Source organism: Lichenostomus cassidix, chromosome 3, assembly GCF_008360975.1.
Source record: "Lichenostomus cassidix isolate B80296 chromosome 3, HeHo_3.0, whole genome shotgun sequence".
NCBI lineage: Eukaryota > Metazoa > Chordata > Aves > Passeriformes > Meliphagidae > Lichenostomus > Lichenostomus cassidix.
Genome location: NC_139483.1, coordinates 23,650,366 through 23,663,183, shown reverse-complemented (window position 1 = coordinate 23,663,183; position 12,818 = coordinate 23,650,366). Strand labels below are relative to the sequence as shown.

General features: G+C 38.3%; 1 protein-coding gene across 3 annotated transcripts in view; it reads left to right on the top strand.

The window, feature by feature from the left end:
• HAAO (3-hydroxyanthranilate 3,4-dioxygenase) overlaps positions 1-8,579 on the top strand; it is a 35,866-nt gene extending 27,287 nt beyond the window's left edge. For all 3 annotated transcript variants that reach the window (XM_085054959.1, XM_085054958.1, XM_085054960.1), the window contains exons 7-10: positions 3,617-3,762; positions 4,870-4,938; positions 6,072-6,154; positions 6,803-8,579. In XM_085054959.1, coding sequence (XP_084911085.1) covers positions 3,617-3,762; positions 4,870-4,938; positions 6,072-6,154; positions 6,803-6,881 — 377 coding nt within the window. In that variant the 3' untranslated portion in view covers positions 6,882-8,579. The remainder of the gene's footprint in view (positions 1-3,616; positions 3,763-4,869; positions 4,939-6,071; positions 6,155-6,802) is intronic.
• Positions 8,580-12,818: the final 4,239 nt, after the last annotated feature.

Here is a 12,818-nt window from a genome sequence, read left to right as displayed (position 1 = left end):
GGTCTGATTTCTTGACAAGAAAGCTTAGGGTCATCACTGGGGAAGTTTCAGATGAACAAGTACAGCCATATATACCTGGTAGGTCAGTGTCAATCCTCTCTTACCTGTTGTCTTTATTGCTATCAGAAGCACATTACTCCCAGCAAGCTCAGGGTCTCTTTAGATGATCTCTGTTAAGGCTGTAACTACCTGTACGTTCACCTTGCTGTTTTCTTGCAAGCTGTTCTCTCCTTTTTTTCCCAACTTAATATTCTCAGTCTCAATACAGTCTCAGTATTGTTTAACAGATGTCAACTTCCTCTAAAATCTGTAATTTCTTTTTTTTAAATATTTACAAGCTCATTCAGTAAATACAACATATTTTTCAGCTTAACGTGATATCATCACATTGTAATTAAAACAGACTCTCTGAAAAGAGCTATAATCCCCTGAAGGAACACATTGCTGTGATATAAATTTTTAATAGTAATGATGTACAGAAATGGACTTTAGTATTGAACTTTTTAATGGATGTCTGAAAATGTAAGAAAATGTTTGATTTGATGTTCCACTTAGTGTTATATTACTTGGAAAAACCTACACAAGTCTATTAGCTGACTAGCTAAGAAGTGCCATTTTCTTGCATTTTGCTGGCATATTTTTACCTTTACCATATTAAACATGTTGTTTCCTTGTCTCACAGTATTGCTAGAAGAGAACTCCAGAAACACAGGCTTGCACTTACTCAGATACTGCTGAAAGCAAATGTACAGGCTAAACAGAAATATATGCATCAATATCTAAATATAAGCCATTAGCCTGATTAGAAACACTCAGTTCCTTCAGAAGCACCAGGCTTCAACTCCAATATGTGTGGAACTGCAAGGGATTGGATGCTGTTCATTGTAGCTTGTTGGCTCAAGTTCACAAGTGCTAGGACACCTCCAGCTTTTAGCATCATGCAAGGGATCAGCATCAGGGTTAAACAAGGACTCAGTCAGGTAGTCTATTGATAATGTCACACATATGTCCTGTACCTCATCCCCACAGTGTTCTCTTATTTGTTCTGCAGTAATGGATAACCAAATCATCCTACTGGTTCACACTAAAAGGTTAATTCCTTGCAGGTACAAAGGCCATTATGCTGTCACTGGGCAAGTGTCATTAACATCAAAAGTAGTATTAAGCCAAAACCCCATCTCAGGCCAGGGCCTGGTGATAAGACAAGTGTCCAAAAAAAACCTTTTCAGCTGAGGAACTTTAAATTCTAAATAAAGTCCATCTTTAGTTGAAAGTAATGAAACTGTTAAGTAGTGGCTGTTTCTCACAAGCAAGAAAGGACTGCACCACAGTGAGTGCAGGATGTATTACACTTTACTCTGGCCCCAGGTAGGCACAGCCACTCTATGCTGTTGTCCTGCATATGTTGTCCCAGTTGATCAGGGTAACAGGAGTCAGAGATCAGCAGAAGGAGGAAAATTGCGAAACTATGTTTATGGGGAATAAGAGACAGAAGTTAAGCTACAAATTTAAATTTGTGTTGCTTCTTGGTCAAAACATAAACAAGTGCTTTGGGGTTTTTTTGTATCCCAAGTTCCTTGCAGCTCCTGGGCAGCACTCATAGTTCTGCTTGTGTCAAACACCACAGTGCCCATCCTTGAGACTCAGCTTGTTGCTATTTTTTCCTCCAGCCTATGAAGTCTAAACTTACTTGTCAGCTCAATGCTGGAATTCTTACCCTGTGGAGAAGAAATATCCCCCAAGTTAAGCAGGATACTCGTGACATCTCAGTATTTGCTGATATCTCAGTATTTGTATCCTAACAGGTGCTATATGCCTTTTAGTTTTTAAAAAGCAAACAAACTCCCACCATGAAAACTCCCCACACCTAGCTGCACTAGGGTGTGCATTTCAGTAGAAATCTCTACCAACGTGTAACTTCCTTCTACTGCAAAACTACAAGAAGTTTTTCTAAATTCAAATAATGAGTTTTATTCTGATAACAAAATAAAACAAAACCAACTGGTAAATATTTCAACTATTAATGGAACAAAATATTTAACATCTTTTGGAATACTAGTTGCACTGAGTATCTTCTCATAAAATTTCTGATAAATTTTCTTTTCCTCCTCCGCTGTGTGTGAACATATATCATAACATTTTAGACCTATGTTTTACATTCAAAAAACCAATTTCCCAATGCAGCCTCATTTGCACATGTCCATAATCTAAGGACAAAATGTGTATGTGTTCCTAATTACCTCCAAAGACTGTTTGATGAACCTGTGAAAATTAAGAAAAAAAAAACCCAACCAGTCATATTTCAATAAGAAAAATAAAGCACCAAAAAAAAAAAAATCACCAAATGCCTTAACACTGCTTTTTAGCGTTATCAGACAATAAAATATAGAATGTTCATGACTAGATCTTGTTAATGGTTACAAACGCAGATTAAAATAAATCTAAGGACTTCCTTTTTTATCTTGGTGCTGCTTAGTTCCTCTGGAGGAGTTTGCTTTTCAGTAAAAGTTGTTGTGCTCACTAGGATCCCATGAACAGCAGCAGCATCTTCAAGATGCTGCTGTCCCTTGGATGCACTGACCCTCTCACATATTGTTCAAAGACTGTGTATAAAATACTCCCTAATGAAAAACTGAAATGATACATTCAAAACACTGCAGAGCAGTGAAATTCAGCATTAGAACAGAACCAAAAGAATGTTGCATAATGAATACACTAATACTTAAAAATGAGCTGTTCTATTACTAGCACCTAAACTAAGATTTGGCTGCAAGTTTATTACCACAATACATTTGGGAGAAAACCATCCAGGGAGTTTTTCCAGCATCTAGTTGGCATTACTGCTTGAAATTACTCTATGGGTGCTTCCCCATAGAGTAAACTATGAACAAACTACTTAGAATCACCAAGGCAATTGCTCTGTCTCTGCACTTCACTGTGAGCTGGTAAATAACTAAAGCTCATTTAATCTACCAGCAGCATGCAGCATGAAGCTTGAATTTTGCCAGCTCTACTGATACTGCATTTGGTCCTCCAGCTATTTTAAATCAAATAATTTGTGAAAGAGAATTACTGGAAATTAAATCCAGCTACAACTCCAAGAACACCACGAAAAGAAACTATTTTATTAAATATTATATTGTATTAATCTGTTTGCTTCACTGTGGTCAATGTATTTAAAACATATAGGGGAGAAGAAACATGAAAGCCAGTACTAACTACGTGAGGGATGTAGAATGAGCTGGTTCTATAGGCCCAAGTCCATTTACAGAGGGATATGACACGAGCAAAAGCTCAGAGATGATGCACCATATTTTAGCAGTGCAAAAGCTGGTCTGAAAGAGAGTGAGGAGTATGCCAGCAAGAACTAGGTAGTGTATTGCATGCTGTTTGGATACACAGTCCTGACAACATCTTTGGAGGAGTCACTCCATAAAGACACACAAATAGCACATGCATTTTACAATCTCAGAAAGTCCTGATAATGACCCCAGCACTGCTTACTGTTGCAAATCACTTTTGACTAGATAGTGTCTGTGAATTGATCCCTCGAGTAAAATGTTTGCAAAGACCAAGGGAAGCAAGTATCACTGATAGACTTGTGCCTGGCTTACAGATGAACTCCTGAAAGAAACACCTTTCCCACTGAATTCCACTTCTGTTATGGAGCCATTTTCCTTCTCCAGCTGGTTAAATGACCATCGTGGTGAAATAAAACAGAAGAAGTCCTTGAGCATGTTTGGAGACAACTTTGAAACAGAGGTATGGGGGTTTAATTTCTCTGATAAGAGGTGTTTTTAAAGGTACAGATAACAGGTGCCTGCTGTTCAGACTGAATGAATTCTGGCCTGGGAACAATATAGTCAGCAGAGGAAGTTATGAACCCCAATAGAAGTACCTGTTTTGGTGCATTGATTTGACCAGTTTAGGACAGGGGCTTTCTAGTTCATTACTTCCATTTACAGAATCAATCTGAACTTTATTTCCATTCCTTTCCTTTGGGATTGAAACAGCTCCTTCACTCCATTCCCCTCTCCCTCTCCCCAAATTTCCCAAATCAGAAGCACCAGCATGATGCAAATGCCACTCAAGTGGGTTCAGCTTCTCTGTGTATTTGAGCAGCATTCATGGTCCAACTCTAATCTGGGTGTGTAAATACAGTTTTTTTCCTCCCCCTCAATCTACATAAAGTGGAAACAAGGAAAACTGGACAGCACCAGAGAGCCTGGGCTGCACTACAGCACTGCACTTCGCAGTTTAGTCAAACACAGTCTAGTTTGGGTGTAAATGAATCTGTCAACATTTGATATCTGTGCTGTATGCGTGATGTTTACAAAATACATTCTTCCCCAGAGTTACTTGGAGTCACACTCTGAAGAATCCAGTACAGATGACAGCAAAGTGACAGTGTGGGACTGTCAGGAAGAGCACAGAAGGGGCAGAAAATAAGAAAGATAAAGTCCTGTCTGCAGCTTTTTTAATGTTAATGGAAGAAACTTTTCTACTTCAACAGGCTCTTGACAGGGCCCAGAGTTCATGAGGAGGAAGTGCCTGTTCCAAGAACAGAAGCAGGAAGCATGTAGATGCAAAACTGAGAGTGGGAGGAGGCAGAAGGAATAGATAAGCGAGGATGCAGAGGAGCATAAGGAGTGGCAGGTGTGATCAGTTCCCTTTTTATCAGTAGGAATCAATATGAGAATACCAAACACAGTGTGAATTTTAATGTCTGTAAAAATAACGTCATCTTCTATGAATATTCTCCTGTAAAAATAGAATGTTTTAAGTGCTGTTAGAAGATGAATATGGACACTTTGGTCACTTGGATGAAACCAATACTTTTCTTCCCTTTTTTTTTTTTTTTTTTTTAAGGTTATAACTTATGGACCAGGAACAACTGAGAAAAGTAAAAAAAATTCGGATATCTGGATATGGCAGTTGGTATGTGGCAATTCACACTTGTTAACTGATGAGTTCATGTTTCAGTTCAGACTGAGCAGTAGTAAGGCCTTCTAGCAACAGAATCTGGAATGATTACCTTCCTTCTCATAGAAAATGTCAACAATAGACACCACCTTTCAGCTTTAAACTATAATGAAAAATAACTACGAAGTACTGCCACAATAAAAATAGCCTCTTTTTCCTCATAATGTATGTTGATGAAAGAAATACTGGCATCCATCCTTGTTGGGGATTTTAATACACCCTACCTAGACCATATCCTGCAAATATATCAGAATACCTCCAAGCGATAAAGCAACTTCACCTATTAGTTCTGCCTTGAAACATTTGTCCTGATACTGAAGTCAAACTAGAATCAAGTAGAATAAGCTAATAAAAGTCAGAAAATTTGTTTATACTAAATAATAGTTGTAGGTGATCCAGATGTCCTTCATTCAACTTGCTTCTAGAATATATTTGCAACCCAAAGGAAAAACAAAGAAATGCTAATTTTTGCTTACCCAAGTCATGCTAGCTTGGGAGGCAGATATTTCTATTAGTTCCTGTTCTGTAGAAATTCACAGGGACTATGAAATACTAATTAAAGACACAATAATCTTGAAAGACATTTGTTGACACTGCAGCTTACCTCAGCCTACGGAATCAAGACCTTGTGGCTGGCAAGAACCTGACTCCCCTGCTTGACAATAATGACTAGTCCATTCCAATGTGGATGGACTCACCAATTTCAGTCAGCTCCCTGCCTGACTTGTAAACTGCTTTTAAAGACTTAAAGAGCTATCAGGAATCAGAAAAGTAGAAGAGGAGCTTGAACTACTCCAGAAGATTCTCTCTATAATTTCTGGAGCTGTACCAGCTTGCAGGCTGCTAGGTTAGATTGATGACAGTGTGCCCCAAGGATCAGGCAATGGGTGGCTGCTTTATGATGGGGAACAATAAAACATATTTTTATTGATGCTAATAGTGTTAGACAAAGAAGATAACTGAATATTTAGCTAGACTTCATGCAACATAGTAGGTTTGAGGTGTTCTTTCAGTAGGAAAGATTTCCGTATGTGCAGCATTTCTGCTGGGGACAGGAATGGAAAATGAAAGGCCTTCTTTCCCTTCAGGAGGGCACATCGACTGTTGCTGTGGATGGCAAAACCCTGACTCTCTCTGCTGGTGACAGCCTGCTTGTCCGTGCCCAGTCTACGTGAGTAGAGATGAACAGCACTTCAATGCATGATTTCCCAGCTTCCAGCAACATAAATTCTATGGATGCAATCCACACCGTGTTGGGCATCACTGGTGCAGAAACACAGCATCTGTGAATGCAGGATTTGCAATAGCCTCTGTTATTTCTCATATTTCTCAGGGCAAAAGTGCTTTCAGGAGGAAAAGCCAGACATTTGTTCTAGTTCACCTCTTATGATGAAAACTGGAGAAAACAAAACAAAGCAAATATATATATATAAGCACTACCAAGAAAATGCAGCATGCAAAAGACCATGCATAAAGGTGGATGGCATGAATCTACCAACTGGCACTCACAGCTGATGCTCTAAGCATCAGACCAGGCTTAATCAACATCAGTGCAAGAAGATTTGGGGTTCAGGCTCAGAACACAGCTCTCTTCCTGGAGTAGGATGCATGCAGCTGTTTCATAGCCTTGACACATGTGATAGATATAAGGAAAAAGACTAGGACAGTAGCTTCCAGAGACAATGGAAAGGAAGATACAGAGCATGGCAAAAGCTGATAAAGTGCCCCCCTTTTCAGTAGCATCAATGTTTCATTTGTTGGTTTGAGTGTGTGCTTCCCCTCCATGCAAACTGGATCATCTCTCTTTCCCTTCTTCCAGGTACAGTTGGAAAAGAGCAGAAGAATGTGTTGCTCTCTACATTGCTCAGGATCCAAAACGCAAGCAGCCTTATACATAGCTCTTGTCTCAATTGGCATTGATGATAACCAAGTTTTAACCTACTTATCTTAATTGTCTTTTACTCAGAATGACTGGAAATTTGAATATTGTAACACAATGATTACACTGAATTAAGTGGAGTCAAGTGCTGTGCTCAGTTAAATCCTTTTCCCCAAGTAGTTAAAGTTTTAGCAAAATTTACAATCAGTATTTTTTTTAAGATCTAGTGGTCTGTTTGGATTTATCTGAAAAGAAATGAAAACAAGTAGCAGGATTATTTATCTAATAATACATGACACAATTTAATGTATTATTAGAATACATGATACAGTACATGATAGAAAAGACTCTAATTTCTAGGTGAAATTAGAGGCTTTTCAAATGCAAGTCTTTGCCAAAGATGTAGAAAAGGATGTGGAACAGATACTGTTACATCACTTAGGTAACAGTTTTTGTTTCTTTGTATCAGATTTGTCATTTGTAATAAATTAGTACAACACTAGTTATCCAGCCCAGCTTCCAGTAGGGAAGCTTTAATTGGCAGTAGAATTCTCAAATCAAAGTAGCTTTAAGAGGTATATTAGGGGATAAGAGAACAACAAAATTATTATAATCAGTTTCTATTAACTGCTGCTTCTTTTTGAACAGTGAGGTTTCTCGCAGAAATAGTAAATGTCAAATTATCTTTTGCTGGTTTTATTCCAGGAACTCTCCAGAAGGGTTTTTGTTTGGTTTGGGTTTTGGTTTTATTTGATTGTCCTTCACATTGTTAACATCAGAAAACAGGTTGCTTAGACACCTGCAGCTATTATCAATTAAATATTTGAGAAAGCAAAAGTTACCATTTCCTGATTTTTTAAAAAATTCTAATTACGCTCAGAAAAATATTTGTTTAATCTATCACCTACAAAGCTCATTAAACTGAGATGTCATATGTGTTTTATTCAAGTGTTCATTCTTCTCATGAGAAAGACACAGATGGCTTGGCTTTAATCTATAACTTATATTTAACGTCAGTAGCTTTTCTAGCAAAGCACATGGCAAAACTCTGCTACATCCTCCTAATAACAGGGGGCCTAATTTGAAAATCTGAACCCATTCCTTAAGGCTGCTATAGGTGTGAGCTGTCACACACAAAAAGGAGCTGTAACACTCCCTTTGAACGAGGGAGTCATTTGTTCTGACTGCCATTAGTACTGGTGTGTTGATGTGTCTAGAATTGACTACTTGAGTGAACATCTATGATTGAGGGATCTAGGGTACCAAAGTGTTATATTTTTAGTCCAGCAGTTACAGGGTAATCGCAGAAATATTTCCATATTTCACACTGAATGATAAGTGAGTAAAACACAACACGTAGAACAACATCCAAAATTATCAGCAGCTCTTCATCCACCCAGAGGCACTGAGCACCGTGGAATTTTCAAAATAAAAATTAAGGCACCTTCAGATTAGATACCTCATTGTGATATAATATTAAAGCTCCACTCAGACTGTACTTATGATGCAATCCTTTTAGAGCAACTTGTGCTTGAACCCCTAAATTCTATCCAAGTCACATACTATGTGCCAGACCAGGAGCACTAAACCAAAACTCCATCATCCACAGTTTTGCCACAGCCCACAATCAGAAACCAGGACTGAGCAGGTCATCAATTAGTTTCTATTGAGGAGCTGCTGTCTTGTAATTAGATAAGATGTGTTAAGTCCCATAAATGGGCAAAGAATCAGGATCAAACTAGAATGAGATTTATAAAAACACTTAAATACCAAGTACCAAGAGAAAAGAATTTTCTTTCCTAGTGTCTCTTTTGAGAATTACTTTAGTTGTTTTGGTGTCCAATTCCCTTCCCTTCCCACCCCCTCTCCTTCAATTCAATAGTTATTTGTAGCCAGAGCTCAAATGAGTGCAGAGAGTACTTGTCATGTGCTCCTTCCACGGTGTGTAACCACTGTGATTCAGAAACCTGCAACTTCTCTTTTCCCAGTTCTTCACATAGTTCCAGAGGGCTCATCGGCAGTCAGTGACTCTTTTTCAGGTGCTTTACTCTTTCTCCATGTTATATCTGTTCTAAACTGGCCCAACAATTGTACATTTATAACTGGATTTATAATCAGAGTCACTGGGGTTCACAAAGACTTCCAAGATCACTGAATCCAACCTTTGATAGAACACCACCTTGTCAACTAGACCGTGGCACTGAGTACCATCTCCAGTCATTTCTTGAACACAAAGGTTCAAAACACCTAGGGATGGGGACTTCCCCACCTTGCTGGGCAGCCTATTCCACTGCTTAACAAGGCTTTCTGTGAAGAAATTCTTCCTAATGTCCAACCTGATTCTCCCCTAGAGCAGCTTGAGGCCATTTCCTCTCATACTGTCCCTGGTTGCCTGGGAGAAGAGGCTGACCCTCCTTTCAGGCAGTTGTGAAGCTCAATAAAGTCTCCCTAAGCCTTCTTGTCTCCAGGCTAACCACCCCCAGCCACTCCTCACATGCGTTATACACAACACACTTCACATGATTTACACATATACATGAGTGCTTTTCTTTACAGCTTTCTGTACAAGTTACTCCTGCACCCTGATATGGATACTCATTTGCCATCTGAATCAGACAGGTATTGGGAAACCTGGTACTTTTTGGCAGCATTGTGCTAACCTTATTAGCACAGTACTGCATAGATAGACCATCTGCTGCTCGATGCTTCTGCAAGACTCCAAAGTGAAATCTAAAATCATGATAAATATTCTAATATTATTCTATCCAAATAAATATTCTAAGTGGTATTACAATAAAATCTACAGAGATACAAAACTATACTTGCACCATTCTTTGTAAATTACTACCTTTAAGCATGCAGCATTGTCCAGAATCATGGGTTTGAGCTGACTTAAAAGCTAAGAAATGCACATCAAGGAGTTTGAGTCCACCTACAAGTATCCACAGTATTATTCCAAGGTGGCATATCACTTATCCTAGAAGTCAGCAGGAGTTTTCCCCTTCTCTTCCAATGGGAAAAGGCAATGCAGCCCAATCCTGCCAGCTGTTGATTAAAGCAGCAAGAGTCACTGGGCTTTTTCGGTGCCTTTAAAATGTTTAATTCCAATGAGATCACTGGTAAGCTTTGTAAAGAGAAAGCTAAATCACTGCTTTTTAGAATAAATATATTTTGATTTCTATTTACAATATTTAAGTCATATAAAGAGTGATGTAAGCATTAGCATAGTACTTCACATTGAGCAAGCAACTTACAGTCAGTCTTTCATGTAAACTAGCAATGTAGATCAAAATGTTGAATGTAATTAATGTTTCCTATTGCCACTAGGCTGGGCAGGCTTCACTTCATGGGGTACTTTCATTCTTATATTGAGCTAAGCTGACTTACATGAATGATGGAAATAAATTGGTATGTCTCACTGTATTCTTCCTTATTATGATCTCATATTTCAATACTTAACAAAAGTAGTTGATTAGCAAGGTTACACTATACATCAGCACTCATTCAAAACAAATAGTGTTGCTTGAAGTAGCTTAAAAATTAAATAATCCTGGTACTGTAAACAAAACTCCAGTCTTCACCAGCCCTTTCTATAAACTTGAAAGAAGACCTACTTAAAGCAAGTTCATGCAAAACATGTATGGTTATGAGGGAACTACAAGAGAAGAGTGACCCACACAGATCATATAGTGAACACATCAGAGATCAACAGAAGTGCATAAGATTGTCCAATTAAAAAGCAAGGCAAAAACAAAAAAAAACTACAGAAGAGTTAAGACAAGATAATGATCTAATGCTAACTACATTTGAGCTTGCAATACATAAACTGACAGCTTGTAAAAGTCAATAGAGGAACCCTTTTTCCTTTCTGCTTGCTCTGCTTTTAGATCTTGCTTGTTTATTTGAAGTAGTAAACCCTACCAGAGGCATAAATCTGACTGGGTGGATCAGGAAACTGGTAAAGTCAGGAGTTGGAGTAAAGTTTTTCCTCAGACCCACACAGTATTTACTTACACCTGTAAACCAATCTTATCGTACTACATGAAGATAACAAATGCTTTCACATTCTGTTGTTGAAAACATTAATTGTACTGATTTCAGCTTTCCAGGCACATCTAGTAGAACAGATGCAGAGAAAGCAACCCTCCCACCATCATTGCGTATAAGTAAAGGAAGAAAAATTACTTAAGCTAGTTAACAAATTCCTACACAAAAAGCTTGTGTTCATAATGGAGACATTTCAAGGTTTTGGAGGGTTTTAATTTATTGTATTTTGAGTTTATTTTAGTTTATTTTCAGTTAATAATCCAAATGCACCTGAATGAACACTTCAGAATCATGAAAGTCATCACCTCCTGGTCTGTTTCTGAAACAATACACAACTCCTTGTAGAGCTATTCTTCAGTATCAAAGGATGCAGAATAACACCTGATTGGACTCAAAGTAAAATTGTTGCTTTTTAAAGTAATAATGAAGAAGGCAAATTTAATATCCACTCCTCAGCTCAAAGCAATTACCTGACGTACAGGTCTTAGCACTCTCTGGTGCAGAAAGATCTTACACTGGATCCAGTCAGTAATATTTTAAGTGATTGTCCAAAAATTGTGGAAGTGAATAAAAGCTCTTCCTTTTAATGTCACTGGAATTTTGATGGAAGCTTGACAGCTAGAGTGATGTTTACACACACATAGTCAGACAGTTTGTATTCCAAAAATAAGCCCTTAAATTGTGAAATCATTAGGGAAATCATTCTCAATGCACACATGAAATTCCCTTCGGCAGGCATCGCCTCTTTTTGAGGTCTACAAATGATAGAACAATTATTTCTAAGTTGCTGTTTCTCTAGGTTAAATATGTCTCCAAAATCTTCAGCCTGGTAGTTTAGTATAAGTTGCATCAGAACCACATACTGAAATATTTGAACACTGCTTTGTATTTTTAGAGTTGCTAAATAGGCATATGTACATGGCCATTACAGTGCTAAATAAAAAAATCTGTCCCTGGTTTTGGAGATAAATTACACTGAAATTGAAGCAAAATTGTTTGGGTTATAAAATGACTTCATTTTACAGTCTTATAAGCCCCAGTCATGACTATGACAAAGTAAACTAAGCAGAAGCATATTTGGAGATTCAGTGAGGAATTAGGGTGCATCTTTGTAAGATGAGATGAAAAGAATATAAGAGAAAAATAGGACTTTTGAAGTGCTGTACAACTAAAACAAAATATTTTTTTAAAATGTTTTAATATTTTTCCTTTTGAAAGGAAAAAAACCTAGGTTGCTGAGAAAGCAAAACCAAAGCACACAGATGATGGAGTTTGTAACATTTGTACTTTACTGTCAGAGCAGACAAACTTTTCTAGATGATAATAAGTTGCCCATAAGTTCAAACCGTACACTTTATAGTTTGAAAGTAAATTTCACAATTCAGTTGTGTAAAGCAACTAAACACATGCCAATGTGTAGAACTGAAGCTTGAAAGCATCAGCATGCAATTCCCAAACCCTACAGGGGTTTGCTACTGAAATGCAGTCATTGCACCTTACCTAGCTTTTTGTTAATTGTCTCTTCATCCAAGAAGACCCTAGGGCAGCATCTGGATTCCCCGCAGAAGGGAAATTTGGGCACCTCCAAATGGGCTCCACAATAACTGCTGGGCTGAGCAGAGAACTGCACATAAAGCAGCTGAACCACAAGGAAATTCCTGGAGGGTTGTTTCTACACCACTCTGGCACACACACTGCTCCCAAGGCGCTCAAAAAGCCACCTTCACTGAGGAGCCACAGGGCTCTTTTTCTAAGAGCCAAACTAAGCTCATTCTCTTTGTGCAAATCACTGCTGGAAATCTGTAACCTCCTTTGACCCAAAAGCACAGTTCCCCAAGCAGCAGAAGCCCCAGAAGCAGCTCCCACCTCTGCACAGGAGGAGGAAGTCAAATCTTTGCTGTCCTACAGG